This window comes from Psittacula echo, assembly GCF_963264785.1.
Source record: "Psittacula echo genome assembly, chromosome: 1".
In the NCBI taxonomy this organism is placed as follows: domain Eukaryota; kingdom Metazoa; phylum Chordata; class Aves; order Psittaciformes; family Psittacidae; genus Psittacula; species Psittacula echo.
Window position 1 is genome coordinate 142,324,257 of NC_137735.1, and position 18,550 is coordinate 142,342,806.

The 18,550-nt window shown below is 41.3% G+C and overlaps 1 protein-coding gene across 1 annotated transcript; it reads right to left on the reverse strand.

The window, feature by feature from the left end:
* Positions 1 to 702: 702 nt before the first annotated feature.
* On the reverse strand, positions 703 to 18,399 carry ALG12 (ALG12 alpha-1,6-mannosyltransferase). Its single transcript, XM_080632197.1, has 10 exons — positions 18,324 to 18,399; positions 14,144 to 14,336; positions 13,864 to 13,996; positions 13,134 to 13,307; positions 11,595 to 11,789; positions 10,179 to 10,282; positions 9,478 to 9,701; positions 8,565 to 8,734; positions 8,289 to 8,364; positions 703 to 1,415 (listed from the first exon to the last, which is right to left on the reverse strand). Exons 2-10 carry the CDS (start codon positions 14,306 to 14,308, stop codon positions 1,184 to 1,186), a joined length of 1,473 nt encoding a protein of 490 aa, XP_080488323.1. The 5' UTR covers positions 14,309 to 14,336; positions 18,324 to 18,399; the 3' UTR covers positions 703 to 1,183.
* Between the last annotated feature and the right edge of the window lie 151 nt (positions 18,400 to 18,550).

An 18,550-nucleotide genomic window follows, 5' to 3' on the forward strand; every position in this document is an offset into this window, starting at 1 on the left:
CATCCTCTGCTACATCATCTAGAGGATAAAAGGAACACATGGTCCTAAGAAATTAAATGTACAAACGGGTAAAGGTAGTTCCTGAATGAACCCACTTTATTCAATAATTTTTTTTTATTAAGTTTTCAGCCAGCAAGGAAAATAATTTCCTGCCCATGTTTATTTCAGCAATACTGATTTTTACACAAATGGAGCTCCTGTCACATTACAACCAGCCCTAACCAAAATTCCAAATTTTTATCCTTAGTTTACCCCTTAGCAAACATTCTTAACAAAAACATCTAATACAGAAGATACTACAGAGCATGCTATTTTATTCTAGTTTACAGAATGCAACACACAGCATGTGAGATTATGCCTTTCCAAAGGGACTACTTAATAAAAAAAAAAAAGGAAAAGAGTACTTATCTTTTAAAAGTGTATTCAAGTGAGTATTTTCATAGGTAAATTCTTGCACTGCAAATTAGGATATCATTGCAGCAAAAGAGGGAAGCTTCAGTTTTAGTTCTTTTTCCTGTGAAAACCAAGTTGCTGCTTATTTATGAGCTCTTGGAATAAAGATAACCATCCTCAAACCTGTTACAAGACAGTGCTTGTTAAAAGGTCCAACTGTGTTTTAAGTCAATCTTTCACTTTAATTAGTTTGGTAGCCTATGGAGCACAATTAGGTATTGTGATGAAGCTACAATGAATATGGCTTTCCTATGTTGATTGCCTGTGTGAAACTTAATTATGCTATCTGACAATGAGGGGGTTACAATCCTGCAGATACATCAAGTAATATATCTTTGCACACATAGATTACATATCAAATTATTGCCGTAGCACAAACCTGTGCCATTATGTATCTTATCTAGGACAATTAGGACATACCTGTGCTACGTTATGAAACAGGCAGCTACCCAAACCAAGTAGACAGGTTTTACTTAATACTACTAACCTTGTAGGTAGCATCTCTCAAACATATCTAACAATACAACTCAGTATTCGAGTATATACTGACTAGGAATGCACTGTAATGTTCATGTAAGAAACAGGACGGAGCTAAATACCAACTGGTACAAAGGTTTTTCTGTGCCTTTCCACAGAAGCTGAACTGCAGTGCTGGAATGACAATTTGCTGCATCTTAGATTATTCGGTCATCAGCAAAATTACATCAAAAGACTTGCTTAAAATTCACAGTCAAGATGACAGAGGAAGTTTTTCCAACAGTACTAATTTTGGTTTCAAGTTTAAAGTAAAAGGAGGTAGTGCAGTAAAGTTCAACCCAATTTTACTGATGCCAGGTATATTTGCCAGTGGCCTGTGGGTTGTCTTGTAATGTGATATTTGAAGAGGGTTTGTTTCCATTAGTATGTGTGTGTAAGAAAACATCAGCTGGTCTCCTGGTTTCACATCTTCTCTTTTGTCATACCTGTAAAGAATAGAGATGGCTTATTTACATTTCTCTCTTTACATATTAAACATCTCAATTACTACAAGGCATGTAGCATCATCCAAGATGAAACACAAAAGCAAATTTAACATTCTCAGCTATATCTCTTGATTCAATTAACTTGTACTGGAGGGGGAAATAGTAAAGTTTAGGGAGCAAATCATTCCATGCAAGCCTTTCTGCTGCTACTGTGATATGAATCAGGACTCCTAGTAAATTTCTCACTAGTCCTCTATCCGAGTTCTGTGAAGAAAGGATACCAAGGCCTAAGACTGTAGAAAACTGGACTCATTTTTTAGTCAAACTGCAATTTGTGTAGAGTAACTGTGGGTAAGGGTTTTGTTTTGTATAAAATAAAACAAAATAAAATAGAACAAAATAAAATAAGGCACTTCAGCAGAAACCTTCCGCGCCTGGTAGTCATACATTAAAGTAGAAACCTCAGAGAATCATATAGAAAAGACCTCCTTGAACACTGTAGGAAAAAAAAAAAAACAGCATGGCAATTACAGCATTAACTTGGCACTTGCTATTTACAGGTTCACTTCCATGATCTATATGTTTTGGTAGGTCACTTTGGGTCACCTTCATAAAACTGTTTAGGTACCTAAATATATCTAAATTATTTATCTAAAATATAAATAAAGTAACTAATGAGTTCCAAAACTGTTTAACACCTACAGTTATAGTTATTTCTTGGAAGGAGTTACATTCAATCTACCTGCAAAGGAAATTTACAGGATGAGAAAACAAGTAACTTAAGCATTTGGCAGGGATGCGAAAGATCTAGATTCAGCCATTCTCCATCTGATCTAAGCCCAGAACTGGTTCATTGCCTCACAGAGCTGTATGAACCTCTCTAATTTTCTAGAAATTGAGACAGATCTCTCTTGCTGTCTCATGAAGACACTTGTACTTCACAACAGTTATTTATTCGTTCACTGAAGATAGTCGGGTGCAATTTATAGCCCAAGGGTTAGGATGCTTAATTTGGATATGGCAGCCTGATCAAGTCCTCAATCCAACAATTTCAAAGGGGAAGAATAAGATCAATCCACCCCAAAACACTCTGTAGACCACTGTTAAGTGTGCTTCCAAAAGTGGGAGAGCTAGATTCAAATCTTTGCTCTGGATTCCAGAAGAATGCTCTACACTAATGCTGTTAACAGTCCAGAAGACAGAGGTTAAGATGAAGGTTACTTCCTTTAGTTTGTTTATGACAAGACAGTCCCAGGTATCTAACTATAAAGAAGTCAATGCTCTGTAACCCAGGTGAAGAGCGTTCAAACCCTTCTGTTGCCCTTCTCTGTGAACTGTCTTCTACCAGCCTTCCACTCCTGTTCTTAGGCACCTTATTCCTCTCACAGATTTCACAAGCAACTTACTCAAGGCTGTGGCTTTTCTTACAGGCATAGACACTGGAAGGGAAATGCAATCCCAAACTTTCATACTCTTAAATGAAGCTAGGAGCAAATCCAAGCTGCACCTTCACCATGTCTGTCTTTGCAGGCATGGCCTCAAGTGCCACAATTCTCTGTGAAAAACTGGAAACCATCTCAGTTTATATTTTCACAACACTGCCTGACATAGCAGTCATTAATACTTAAGATATTTAAAGCAAGGACTTTACAGCAAACTAGAGGCTTTGTGTGGATTGTTAACTAAATTTTGTTAACGAGAGAGAAGAGACCCCAGGCTGACAGAATCCAGGGGTGTCAATAAATACATCATATAATGCAGAATTAGACTTTGCACACTCAACAAGTGCTTTCTTCCCCTCAAAATAATAATAATAATGATAAAAAATTGCATGGCAATTTCATCTGGTATTTCCAGAAAGATCACAGTACAACTTAGGACAGTATGTGCATCCAACTGGCAGAAGGAATGGCATACTTTGTAACAACTCTACCAACTACTACTTTTGCATTTTCTTCATCAGCACATAAAGGGCCTTTCATCTGGCTGCAAGCATGTCTGAATTTTATTAAATACTTGAAGCTTACACAGCACATTTATTCCTGGTTCAAAGAGACGGCACTAATTGAAGATGAGATTTTAACACCTGTCTTGTGTCAGAATCTGCATCAAGCTTCTTTCAGTCACCCTTTGAAGAAAAATAATGGATCACCTGCATTTTTCTTGAGGCAGATAGATCTAATCTGAGCATGCCACTGAAAGCTGTTAACTTTAAGACACTTTTATTTATGGATCATAGTTATGCTGATGAATCATCAGCCTTCATAGCAACTCCATCCTTAAATCTGTTTTCACCTGTTGTACAGAGTCTATGAAGACAGCAAGTTAGTTTTCATCACTTCCTTGGATAAAGGGAAACGGACAGCTGGTGCCACTAAACTTTGCACTACTGTGCTGTCAAAGTGACAGTCCTGTGTATGATGCTCAGCTGTGGATTTTGCCCAATTTTTTTTAATGTGAAGCTCTACCATGAACCAGGCCTCCCTTGTGGCTTTACTATGAAGAGTAAAGATAAAAGAGAGAAAAACTGCTCTGTAGTAGCAACACTATGAAACATCATCCATCAGTGACAGGGATGCCACTTCTTCCCAATCCCACCACACTACAGCCTTGCAAGCCCAGAACAATCCAAACCCCACCACCTCAAAAAAGCTCATTGAAATTAAGCACTGTATTTAGAGGGTAGAGTTCTAGTTAGAGTAGCATGTGTACTTAAGTGTGTTCAAAAAACAAAGATTTGAACATTTTAGCTATCACTAATAACAACTATACTGTGTTCTATCACTTTTAGTTTAATATCTTCTCCTGAGTGCTTATGGCTTAAGACTTTCTCTAGATTGAACATGCAAAAACCAGTTTGAAATAAACATTGGATTGCTAACTGTGACGGTAATTCAGCTTCAAACTGTACCATCACAATGTTATCAGAGAGCATAAAAATAAAATAAGCCACAGCAAGCGCAGTGATTTTTGTAATTCCCCCAGAAGCATGTTTTTACCTTCTCCCTCTTGACTTTCAAAATACTTTTATATCTAAATGTAAAAAAAAATTATGTTTGCTCATCTGATCCTGAAGGCTGTAGATGGACTTAAAAACCAAACAACTCCATGCTCAGATTACTTTTTAAACCAAAATCTGCTTGTATTGCTTTTGTTTTATGCAAGTATGAAGTGAGGCTTTGTGTCACTTTCTGCTGAATCATTTCCATTAAGATGACATTTTGAATGGGAAACCTGCACTTCAGCTGAAGAGGAAGGCCTAAGAAACAGAAAGGTGCCTTTTTTTGGTCTGCATCCTGCAAAGCAACCAAAGCCATCCCACAAACATCTCTCCTCCTATTCATTTCAATATTCGTGTTTGTAGCTCACTGCTGGTCATGGTAACAAAGCACTCAACTGCTTTCTCTCAGAACTAAAGGACATGACCGACAGCCCAACCACAGCAGCTTCAATGCCATCTATGTGAAGGATGTTCCACATAAAAGTAGACATTAATACACACATAAGCCTCACACTGCTACGCATCATTCAAAAGCAAACCCCCGTAATTATATACTGTTCTGCCAAGAGCAGGAAAATGTTCACCTACAGCTCTCTTACAAGATGTAGTGAGATATCAAATGTAGCTACACTAAAGACACTGGTGTTTAAGTAAGCTTATGATTTGTTGCACTGTTTCTGACATCTTTAAAAGATTCTATGCTACTCAGACAAACCAGAACCAACTTACTCAATTAAACAATGCTGCTGTGTTCTATTTCTGAAGTGGCAGCACTACATACATCAAAATTCTCTGAAGACTCACATTATTAGCACCTACAATAAATGCTCGGAGCAATGCAGAGGTATTCCAGCCGCTCCACCCAATGAGCCGGCTTCATTTGGAGCTCAGCTCAGATGCCTCTATACAAACGCCCATAGCATGGGGAACAAACAAGAGGAATTAAGAGATGTGTGCATGACTATGGGAGTATGATATAGTAGGCATCACAGAAACATGGTGGGATGGCTCCTACGACTGGAGCGTTAGAATGGAAGGTTACAGGCACTTTAGAAAAGACAGGCCTGGCAGGCGGGGAGGGGGAGTTGCTATTTATGTTAGGGAGAGGCTGGAGAGTATGGAACTCTGTCTGGGGACGGGTGAGCAGTCGACAGAGAGTTTGTGGGTCAGGGTTAAAGGGAGAACAGTGATGGGAGACATTACTGTGGGGATCTGTTACAGACCGCCTGATCAAGAAGAATCTGTGGACGAAGTGCTCTATAGCAGACAGGCCCTTGTTCTCATGGGGGACTTCAACCACCCTGACATCTGTTGGAGTGAAGGTACGGCCCGGCACAAGCAATCCAGGATGTTCCTCAATTGTGTGGAAGACAACTTCCTTCTGCAAGTAATAGAGGAGCCGACAAGGAGAGGTGCCATGCTTGAACTTGTGCTCACCAACAGGGAAGGGCTGGTTGGAAATGTGACACTCCAGGGCAGCGTTGGTTGCAGCAATCATGAGATGGTCAAATTCGAGATCCTCGGGACAGTGGGAAGAGCGTGCAGCAAGCTCACTGCCCTGGACTTCAAGAGAGCAGACTTTGGCCTCTTCAGGAACCTGCTTAGTAAGGTTCCATGGGACACAGCCCTAGAGGGCAGGGGGGTCCCAAGACTGTTGGTTGTTATTCAAGGATCACCTGCTAGAAGCTCAGGAGTGTTGCATCCCAACTAGAAGGAAGTGCAGCAGGAGGGCCAGGAGACCTCCTTGGATGGATAAGGAGCTGCTGAGGAAAATTCGAAGGAAAAAAGAGGCTTACAGAAGGTGGAAGCAGGGACAGGCGGCCTGGGAAGAATACAGGGATGTTGTCCAGGAAGCTAGGGACCAGGTGAGGAAAGCTAAGGGCCAATTAGAATTGAACTTGGCTAGGGATGTTAAGGATAATAGGAAGGGATTCTATAGGTATGTAGCAAGTAAAAGACAGACTAGGGACAACGTAGGCCCCCTTCGGAAGATATCTGGAGAACTGGCTACCCTGGATTTGGAGAAAGCTGAGGTTCTTAATGACTTCTTTGCCTTGGTCTTCACTGGCAAAGGCTCTGACTGCACCACCCAAGTCTTGGAAGGCGAACGCAGGGACTGTGAGAATGAAGACCCTAGGCCCACTGTAGGACAGGATCTGGTTCGAGACCATCTTAAAAACCTAAACGTACACAAGTCCATGGGACCTGATAAAATCCATCTGCGGGTCCTGAAGGAGCTGGCGAATGGAGTTGCTAAGCCACTGTCCATCGTATTTGAAAAATCATGGCAGTCAGGTGAAGCTCCCGATGACTGGAAAAAGGGAAATATAACCCCCATTTTAAAGAAGGGGAAAATGGATGACCCGGGGAATTACAGACCAGTCAGTCTCACCTCTGTGCCTGGCAAAATCTTGGAGCAGATTCTCCTGGAAGGCATGCTAAGGCACATGAAAAACAACAAGGTGCATGGTGACAGCCAGCATGGCTTCACTAAGGGGAAATCCTGCCTGGCCAATTTGGTGGCCTTCTATGATGGGGCTATGAAACTGATGGACAGGGGTAGAGCAGTTGACGTCATCTACCTGGACTTGTGCAAAGCGTTCGACACTGTCCCACATGACATCCTTGTCTCTAAACTGGAGAGACATCAATTTGATGGGTGGACCACTCAGTGGATAAAGAACTGGCTGGATGGCCGCATGCAAAGAGTTGTGGTCAATGGCTCGATGTCCGGCTGGAGACCGGTAACGAGTGGTGTCCCTCAGGGATGGGTGTTGGGACCAGTCTTGTTCAACATCTTTGTCGGTGACATGGACAGTGGGATTGAGTGCGCCCTCAGCAAGTTTGACAATGACACCAAGCTGTGTGGTTCGGTTGATACGCTGGAGGGAAGGGATGCCATCCAGAGGGACCTTGACACGCTTGTGAGGTGGGCTGATGCCAACCTTATGAAGTTTAACCATGCCAGGTGCAAGGTCCTACACCTGGGTCGGAGCAATCCCAGGCACAGCTACAGGTTGGGCAGAGAAGAGATTCAGAGCAGCCCTGCAGAGAAGGACTTGGGGGTGTTGGTCGCTGAAAAAATGAACATGAGCCGGCTTCAGTGTGCGCTCGCAGCCCAGAAAGCCAACTGTATCCTGGGGCTGCATCAAAAGCAGCGTGACCAGCAGGTCGAAGGAGGTGATCCTGCCCCTCTACTCTGCTCTCATGAGACCTCACTTGGAGTATTGTGTGCAGTTCTGGTGTCCTCAACATAAAAAGGACATGGAACTGTTGGAACAAGTCCAGAGGAGGGCCACGAGGATGATCAGGGGACTGGAGCACCTCCCGTATGGAGACAGGCTGAGAAAGTTGGGGCTGTTCAGCCTGGAGAAGCGAAGGCTGCATGGAGACCTCATAGCAGCCTTCCAGTATCTGAAGGGGGGGCCTACAAGGAATGCTGGGGAGGGACTCTTCATCAGGGACTGTAGTGACAGGACAAGGGGTAACGGGTTGAAACTTAAACAGGGGAAGTTTAGATTGGATATAAGGAAGAAATTCTTTACTGAGAGGGTGGTGAGGCACTGGAATGGGTTGCCCAGGGGAGTTGTGAATTCTCCATCCTTGGCGGTGTTCAAGGCCAGGTTGGATGAGGCCTTGGGTGGCATGGTTTAGTGTGGGGTGTCCCTGCCCATGGCAGGGGGGTTGGAACTAGATGATCTTAAGGTCCTTTCCAACCCTAACTATTCTATGATTCTATGATTCTATTCTTGACCTGGCTTAATAAATATGCTGTATCAAGCCCTGTATCTGTGATCCTTGCCCCTGTGCATACAGAAAAAGAAAAAAGCAGGCTCCTATCTTCACATCAAAATGCCTTCTTCACAACATACCTCCAATCCGAATTGATTTCTAGAAACCGAGAAACTCCTGTTTGTGCTGCAGCCACATCAATATGGACTGAGACATCTACGTAAATAAAGAAAACAAAATACAGTTTCAAAATTGTTTTAAGAACACTGATCAATAAATTAACAAAACAGTAACAGAAAAGATGCATGTAAATAGTGAGAAGAAGTAATACACAATCAAAAGAAAAGAAAAATACGCTAGCAAAAAAGCCCTGCAATTAAAATTAGGTGGACATACCTCAAGCCAGCTTTACATACCTGCTGTTGAAGGCACCAACTCATGCAACTTCTGAATGGCCACACCTCCAGGGTAATTGAAATGTGAAACATATAAAGATGTTCCTGAATAAGCAGCATTAACTAGGAGATGCATAACAACAAAGAAAGATCCAAGTTTGTACAGCCAGGACTTCCGGTAGTTATTCAGACTGTCGAGGAAGGAAAGAATGAGTAAGAATAAACTGTTACTTTTCTTTCATACTGGTCACTGGCTACCGTGATGGAACTCGTATGAAAACTCCACTGCTAATGAAAATTAATGCAAATGTTATTACAATCGTGTATGGAGTGCCTTTATGATCCATTCCTAAAAGACTAGCTTGTAGTGACATTTAAATTAGAATAATCTCATTAATAAAGCTAATACAAGCTCATAAATAAAGCTAAGTGTGTGTTTAAAACCTTTAGCTATGAATGTAGTCTCTTTCAAAGAAGTTCAGAGTTCAATTTGTTTACTCAATATACCCAAGCTTAACTATTTAACACAAACTCATGGTTCATGAGCCCCACCTATTTATTAAACTACCTCCTACGGTAAGTTATGTTAACACCACAGTAGTACACTTGAACGTGTCTTTCTCTGCTGGATAAAATAAACTGAACGGAAACAGCATAACAGTAAAATCAGGGCTCTATTCTTAACTCTATCTCAAACTTGCCAAATCGTCCTATCAAATTATTTGTCTCCATTTGCCTCATTAGTCAAATGGGTACAATAATACAGACCTCCTTTCTAAAGCATATGAAGATCTCAAGATAATTCAGATTCCAAGATGGAAAGAAGTGCGTAAAACCAGTAATAAGTTTTCCTTTTCTTTTGCACTTTTATAGGGAGGAAAACCCCAAAACAACAACAAAATTAACAAAAAAACCCATAGAATTTTGAACTTACATTCGTGAGCACATTTTAGCAGCCACTATGTTGAAGACAGGGAAAGTATATATGATAAAACGTAGCTCTTTGTGTGGGAGAAATGAATACAAGAAAATAAAGCCCAGTGCTGGCAAGAGTAATATCCGAGTTCTCTTTTCTGCTACACCTAAAGGTACAAATATAATGCTGCATCCCAAAGCACGAGGCAGGGCTGAATAGAAATACCACAAGAAGGGAGAGGTCTTCAAGGTCAGAGTTAAGGATGTTTTCACTGCTAACAAGTGAAGTAACTATTCTTTACCGTAGTACACACATATTTTGTAAATATGCAGTATGCTTTTTGTATATCACATTCTTCCAGGCATTTGGTTTCTTGCCTTATCCTTTGAGAAATAAAATCAGTTGCCTAACTATATTCACATCACCCAAAACAGGCACATCAAAAGGCTCTAATGACGAGCAACATGAAAAACCAAGGGAAGAAATCTAGCTTTACATTGGTGGAACACAACAAAGCAAGAAGGAACAGTTAAGAGATGAAAGTTAAAATTTATAGATTTAAGAAACAGACATTGTCTCATAAGCTTCAAATACTGACATACTAAATGAAAAACAGAATTTAACATCATAACTGAGCCTCAGGAATAGGTCACATGAAGTCTCTGCTTTGGCTGGTATTGTTCAATGTATCTTTTTTTCCTGGATGTTTCAAAGGATACTCCCCAGTTGGAACTTTTGTTTAAAACTGTGTTATACCAGAGCACTTTCCCCTCAGGCCACACAAGTTGCCTCCAAAATAGAGAATCCACAGCAACTGTTAGCCCTAAAAGAATTAAAGAAATACAAATCTGCATGAATTAAAACCTAGGGAAAAGCAAACTAACACACCCAAATTGCACATTTACTGATGAGATCAACGTAAACTGAAACATGCATTGTAAGCCTCACCCAAAGCCACAGAGAAGGTTCAATCTATCTTGCACTGGAAATACAGGGGAGGGAGGCACTTAATAGAAGTCTTAGCAGAAGCATGTTAGATAGGAAACTGAGAGTTGCCCCACTCCAACCCCAGGAGTGAAAAGCAGTGGTCTCATTGAAGTTCATTTTGAAAGAATATTAGAACATTAAATGCAGTGAATGGTAAGAAACCCAGGTTAACTTCAAAGGATACTAAATAGATGTTTATTGTCAAGCTGGTAAATTAAGAAAACTTAATCTCTAGAAGTTTGCTACTATTTATTAGATAGGAGGGCAGAAAGACAATAAGGGATGAAAGGCAAAAAGACAGGAAGAGCAGCAAATCCATCAACCCCATTTCCTTCACCCAGCTCTGTGAAAACTGCTCTGGTATTTATGAAGTTAGCCCAGAGAGGGAATGGGAGTACCAGTGACTAATTCCCATTGGACCTCCAAACACGCTATGAGATGCCTCCAAACACACGTCATGATTTTCTACTGTCTCTACTGTCCATGCTGTGGAAGGGACAGCATACTACCAGAGGTCACTATCAGGCATCTGACAACAGCATTTTTAATTAGGTAGGCTTGCAGAGGAACCCTTCCAACCCAAACTATTCTATGATTCTACGTGTATATGCACAAGCCTTCCATGGATGAGCAAAGACATGGCGATTTCTCAAACTCTCTAGAATGGATAATCACTTTAGCTATTAAAATTAAGGTAATAAAGAAACAGAGCTGAACTGTGACTGCCCACAACCCTCTCTCTTGATATCCCTGTCTGCCACACTGTTGTATCCTGGGATTCAGCTTATTGTCATGGCAATAGATACTACAACTGATAATGCATGTGTAGCTACAGCCATGTACTAATTTTACAAAAGTCCATTTGCACATCTAAGCCTTTCTAAGATCAGGACATTGAATTGTAAGCATCTAAAGACAAGGGTCACAGTGTCTTTCTACTGCTCTGTCACACCTATTTCCTCACACGGAAATTTCCAAAGAAATAAATAACCATGTCATAGCACTGACATAGAGAGGGGAAAAAAAAAAAAAAAGGAAAAAAGGGGAAAAAAAAAGCCCCAAGGGCCAGGTCACCAGAGAAGTCAGTCAAATCTCCAGACTTTTGCTGAATTTAACACGTCATTTGTTTTTTCCAAGCAAACACTTACCCAGACAAAAAATTCCTGCAGGAACAGCATGGGAAAGAACTTTGAAAATGGAGATTCTTTTAGTTAATAACGTCACCAGGAGCATGAGGCCCAGGAATATGCAGAGCTCTGATCTGAAGACTATAATTGCCAAAGCCGAGTACCAAATGAATGGCCTTTGCTTTTGCTGTATCCAAAACGTCAATGCCAGGAGCACTGCAGAAGGAAATAAAACACACTGTCCAACATGGCAAACTGTTCTTTTTCTATAGAGCAACGCTTTCCTCAACACTAGCATCTCGTTCATCTAACTTCCCACCAACCCTCTCTTGGTTTTCCTACTGTTTCTAGTCCAGAAATTCTTCGTCTGTTAGAGAAATGTAATTTAGAATAACACACACCTTTCTGCTGCTGAGGCTTAAAGTATAACCACAGGAGGAACACGAAGGAACTCTTCCTAGACAGTATGTTTAATAGTTTTTTTTGGGGATGGGCAGGGAGGGAAAAAGGAAAAAGCAAAAGCAAACTTTAGAAGAGTACTAAAAGCCTTTCAAACTATGATTCATAATTATTATTGCTCAGTTTAGCTGAGCAGTTTATTCTCTTGGCTGAGTATATCCTGTATTCATGATAACAACAACCCATCTCAAATACAAAAACAAGACTACAGACTACCTCCTGCGGAGAAAGAACTATAAAGCCATTTGCATGGTTAGCTGAAGACACATCTCTACAGATTTTTTCACAGTTAAAAATCACATTATAACACTGACTACCTAGTAAAGCGGTCATGATTGTAAGGAAAACATGTGAAATACTAATAATACAAAACCATGAAACAACTTTATTTTTAACTAATACCAACAGAAATTATTTGAGAAGTTTATTACTACACAGTGTTTATCTGACAATTCAATCACTTTTTGTTTTTCAGTTCTGATCTATACAGGTTCTTACACCAATCTCATTATTTTATTAGTTGAACAACTTGTGTTGAATCATTAAGTGACTCAGCTAATATCTGTTACGTGGTTAATCTTCCCTCTTGTCCACTCTGGGGAAAAACTGTATGTGTAGAGTAAGATTTTGACTTTGATTTTTTTTCAAAACCTATATTTGTAGATAACTTCAGAAGAGGAAGGTGAGATGTTGCAGTGGAGTTTGTTCCGCAGTCTCAGGAGAAAGCTGTTTCCTGTGTAAACTAAGTTCACACGGTTGGGTGGTTTTTTATACTGCCTTTTCAACAGCTCTGTTTTATGCATCAGGTATGCGTACTCAAACCTCTAGTTAATCAAAGCCATCTGACAAACTCCACACATACTCAGATTCAATAAAACTGGATTCAACAGTCACTGAAAGCACATATAGATAAAAAAAAAAACAAAACAAAACAAAAAACCCAACCAAGAAATCACAACTGCTTCATTAATTCTAGTCTTCTTATACAATTTAATCAAGCACATAAACCCATTTGGTCTGACCACACATTTTCTGTGCTTTAACACACTGACATATTTGAGGATTTTTACATTTTATAATTATTCCTAGGTGAATACTTACCAAAAGGAAGTGCGAACACATTAGGGAGCGTTCGTGTGCAGTAAAACATCAAATGAAACTGAGTAACAGTGATGAGACAAAAGACCGTTGATGTAGTTGCTCCAAACTGCTTTCTAACTTCTTTCTGCAACTTCCATAACGTGTAAATCACACTGAGCCCCAAGCTTCCTCGGACTATTAGAAGAATAAAAATGGGAAATAAGAGTAGTAATTGATGGATCACTGTTGAACAACCATATGGCATAACAGAACAGGAAGATGTTATGAAGAATAATACTGAAGATAACACAGTATAACCCACTTTGAAGAAAAAAAAAAACAACCCAAACCAACAACCCAAAGCTTCCCCATTAGTTTACCTACTTTAATCCATCTTTAACTTGTCTAACACTTTTGCACAAAGGTCAATGCTTCTATGCCCAAGTCAAACAATATTTTCTGAAGCGTACATGGAAGTACACATGGCAGTGTATTCGCTGAAGACACTTGCTTTTTCTACACTGTCTGACATTTGTTACCACAGACTTCACGCTGTTAGTTACCCCAAAGAGGTGGTGTAACTACCATGCTAGCTCCAACTACCTACAGTTTCCAAAATCCCTCAATAAGGAAAAGAATATACTATTTTAAACATTGATCCAAACACTGAATGTTACAACAGTGTCACAAACATCACCCATTAGTCCAGTAGCAAAAACATCTCTATTCTGAGGATTTAAAGATCTCATACCTATCAGCTGGGAGTAAAACTTTGACATTCTTAACACAGAGAGTATATATATAGCTGGGCTGGAAAGAGCAGCAATAAAAATTGGTCCAAGAAATGTTCTTGGGACAACTCCAGGAAATTCATGATGGTCATACTGCAAAAAGGAAAATCTACGTAAGATAGACACATCAGAGACAAAGGAAAATGGGAATTAATCATATTCACATTGCATTTATCCTGCTCATATAGCGAGGAATCACAATCTTTAACAGCATCCAAGAAAGAAAACTTTCCAATTTACCTTATCCAAGTCCAGCTGGTGGTACACCACATCATGAATAGCTTGTAGGTTAAAGCTTTCCTCCACTTTTGTAAAGGGACAGACAGTTAAATGAACAAAGGCCACAACAATAATTAGCAGCAGCAATGGGAATGGCCGCCCACTTGAGCTCCTCCTCTGACCCATCCTGGGTTTGAATTTCACATATATTCTACTATTATTAAAAAGAAAAATATAAGAAAATACATTAATAAGATGGCAAGAAGTGTACAGAGAGATTGATAATACAAGGAAAACATTCTACAGTAGCAGAAAAGTTTAAACAAAAACTAATAAATCAAATAATCCATCCTTTTTTTTTTTTTTTTTAAGTATATACTGTCAGTGCATTGAGTAGACAGCCAAAACCATATGCAGGCACCATTTCAGGATTTATAACACCTTCTCTAAATGTAATGGGTTTAGTTTTCACCTAAAAAAAACTCAGACAACACAGACCCTACTTAAGAAAGTATTTCCCTTTGCATTCCATAGTGCCATGACTGATGAGAGTGCCACCTCAACTATGTCTGCGTTTTGTGGGTGAGACAGCTTTGTAGTGTACTCTTATTTTAATCACCCACTGGATTTACATATGATCTTTAGAACATACTCTCTCATTTGTCTAGGACTCAGAAACTAGTGGGAGAGGAACCACGAGGATGAGAAATTGCTCAGAACCGAATACTCTGATCTTCTGAGTTTACCAGCTTGCCAGTGGCTAGATCTGGACTCGGCTACTGAAGGATGAATCCCCTTTGGCACCATGCCTCACTACAGCATGAGATGGTCTGACTCCCATTCTTTGCACTCCTGCCCAGAAATGAAGGCCCTAGTGCTTAGTTTCACAGCATTACTGAGTCATTCTTATAGTGCTACTTATGATGTATTTTACTATCATGTGTCTAGGTGATGCCAGAAAAAGTAAGAATAAGCAATGTCATTGGTAAACAGTTCATCTCTTTCTGGTTTCAGGTTATAAAGCGGGGAGGAGAGGGAAGAAGGGGAATTATTTTTCCATTACCATTTCCAGCAAAACTATGGTAATCTTTTTAAAGTTCCCACTTTTTGTAAGTTTACAACTTAATAAAAGAAATTTTGGTTACTGTTACTCCTGTTCTCACAGAAACAAAACTTTAAAAATAGCACCTTTAAGGTGCAACTGAGGCTTTGGTTAGACATGTTTTCTCTTGTGTTTTGGTCTAAACATGCCCATCAAACAGATTACAATAGTTGGCAGATTTCTAGGATCACTTAGCAACTGCCTTCTAGAACTGATGTCTGTCCTGCTCATTAGCAAAAATAAACAGAGTGAGTTAATGTTATTTTCACAGCCAACACCAATAAAAAAATTTGTGTACTTCTTGAAAATCGCACGTATCTGCCCATCTCTCTGACTGTATCTCTTTCTCATGATTGCTGGTTACAGGCTGTAACTTAAGCTCCAACCCTGGGCTCAAAGACAAAGAGTTCTGTGGTAGGTCCTTAAGATTTTTGGCTTGTTTTGCAATGTGAAGAGCCTAAATAAACACAACACCCCAGGAAGTGGGAAGAAGTCTTTTTAACCTGTGCTTAGTATCACTTCTTTACAAGGATGGATAATGTGCTATGCTACCACAGAATCCTTTTCCACAGCTGTAGTAAAAGAGGTACAGGACTGACACCCGGAGCATTTCAAGAAGTGTTTGGCAGGAATTAAGCCTCTGCAGGGGGCAATTTATCTTGCACAAATTCTTGTCTCTAGAAAGCTCTCTTGCTGAACTCTTCCAATAAACACAAAGGCACCTCACATTTCTGGCCAAACTTACGCAAGTTAAAAAGGGACACTGAAGGATCAATGCACCACTGCATATAGCAACATGGGCATCGAGTAGCTTGTGCTACTCTGTCTGTGTGTAATGCACCATCAAGACAGATGTTCCTCACTCCCAACTCACAGCTTCTTAATGTTTCAGATATTTTAGGACCCAATGAATCCTTGTGAAAGGACCCAAATGCCAAGAAGCTCTATGTTTTCCTTCTTGACTTTATCAGTTGAGTAACAAAGAGATGTTAGCTTCACCTATAAATACTGCATTAATTAGACTCTGACCACTCTACAATATAGCCTGCTCCCACTGTCTTTAACTGATCACCACATAAATAATCAGTCCTCAGCCTCCTAAATCATCAGAATGACAGTGAAGCTACACATCCCATACACAGTTTATCACAAGGCTTTCTTTTAATCTTCTTGACTCCAATCCCTTTGTATGCCTGAAGAAAGTAAGCTTGCCAGCATATTCACAGATTTGGAAGATAATTGCACGCATTATACATACTGGGATTCCCTCAAGGGAAACATGCTAGGAGATAAAAAAAACAAAGCATGAAGACAACAACCAGGTTTCTGAGATAAAACCTAATAAATTTAGTGGTCTTGTCAAGACCCGAGATAACTTGCTCTGTTGAAAATTGATTCTGGCAAATCTCAAAGTTCAAGTGGAATACTTGCAATTACAGCTTTTATTTTTAAATGCCAAACCCACAGAAACAGATTTTCATTTAATAAAAACATTTTAATAATGAAGGTAAGAGGAATATCATAAGCAAATACAAATACTTTTATCCATCATTAACATTCCAACGACTTCAGAAGAATCTTCCTCAAACCTGTACAACATAGCCACACTGACTCCCCCCCCAGGCCCTATATTAAGACTGAATCATAGAAGAGCAGAATTTTTCAACACAAATATTTCATCTCTTCTTGGGATGAAACTGGGTGAAAATAAACTGTTTCCATACATTAAAAAAAAAAGCTGAAGCACTTAAAAATGGCTTATTCTTTTTCTGTTGAAGTGTCATCAGTTCAAATAATGGACTTCTGACTCTTCCCGTGGAAAATCCACCATAGTTAGCTCACATTTTTCAGATATGCTTCAGTATAAATATGTTACAGTTTGGCAGCCAAAACGCACGTTGAATATGTCTACAGAGACTGCATTTCACTTCATCACATGCTCTGTATGGACGCATCTGAGCAGAACCACCATGAGCATCTCACCGTGAGGTCCTCCCTCTTTGGTTTGGCCAAGCTTTCGTAAAACCTATGCTGTGTTATCTTCAATTTTCATGTTTTGTTTTCCTATGCTTTAATAGCTCTTCCAACTTTGCTTTAAAGCTAACTTAAGCTAAGTCAGATTTAAAGCTTGCAGTTACTGGGATTGCTTTTTTCCTAAGACGGAACATGACAGTTGCTATTCTTATATCATAGATTGGTTTGGGTTGGAAGGGACCTTAAAGCTCATCTAATCCCAAGACCCCTGCCACAGGCAGGGACACCTTCCACTAGATCAGATTGCTCAAAGCCCCATCCAACCTGGCTTTGAACACTGCCAGGGATGGGGCAGCCACAGCTTTCCTGGGCAACCTGTGCCAGCGCCTCAGCACCCTCAAGACAATTATTTCATCCAAATGTCTGATCCAAACCTACCCTCTTTCAGTTTAAAGCCAATACCCCTTGTCCTATATACATTTCCCCAGGAATCAAAAAAGAAAAGGAAAAGCTTTGGCAGATGAAGCCTGGGACATCACCAGGTAGGAATATACAATGAAGCTACGTACAAAGTATCACACTTCGGTTAGAAACACACATAATGCTCTCGCTATAAAAAACAAACCTAAACAATCCAACATCCCACGCACGCCCTCTCCTTCCCCCCGCTACCCCAGCACCCCTATACAGGGCGCGCTCGGGATGGGGGTGAAGTTTCTCCCCCTCAGGTCGCTCCGGTGCGGCCCTGGGGCGGCTCATGACGAGACCACAACACCGCCCACCGCTCCTGAGGGCACCGCACCGCGCCCGCACAGCACCCCGCGGCGGAGGCCCGGCCGGGATAGGCGCCGCGCGCCCCCGCAGGAATCGTCTGCCCGCCCTTCCCTGCCCTCTCCCTCCCGCCGCGCCGCAGCTACCGTGCACGCGGGTGGGGGCCGCCTGGCAGCGCCTCCGCGGGGGATGGGATTCCGGAGCCGCCCTCCGGCCGGGCTGCAGCAGAGCTGCGGCGAACTAATGGGCCCTCCCCGCTGCCCCTCACACGACCGCTACTTCCCACCGCACACCCCCTTCTTTTCCCGCCCCGCCCCGCCCGGGCGCAACACCCGCCGCCCGGCCCGCACTCACCGCCCGCGCGTCCACGTGGCCACCCCGCAGAGGGCACCAGCAGGAGGGGGCGGGAGGGGGGAGACAGCCCCGTGGCCACGTGACACCCCTCCGGCCGGCCATGTTAGGTGAGGGCAGAGCGCGGCCCCTGCAGCGAGAGGACTTCGAGGCGGGAGCCAGGCAAAAATGGCGGGTGGAGCTGAAGCCCCAGCGGAGCTCGTGCCTGCCCGCTCTCATCATGGCGGCGG

Excerpts from the sequence above, each read along its gene's own strand:
- ALG12 (XM_080632197.1), bottom strand. The coding sequence starts at position 14,308 with ATGGGTCAGAGGAGGAGCTCAAGTGGGCGGCCATTCCCATTGCTGCTG. Across the intron at positions 11,790-13,133 it reads TGTGTTCGCACTTCCTTTTG|TGCTCCTGGCATTGACGTTT; the intron begins GTAAGTATTCAC and ends TTCCTTCTGCAG. Across the intron at positions 9,702-10,178 it reads ACAAAAGTTCCAACTGGGGA|ACCTCTCCCTTCTTGTGGTA; the intron begins GTATCCTTTGAA and ends CTGACCTTGAAG.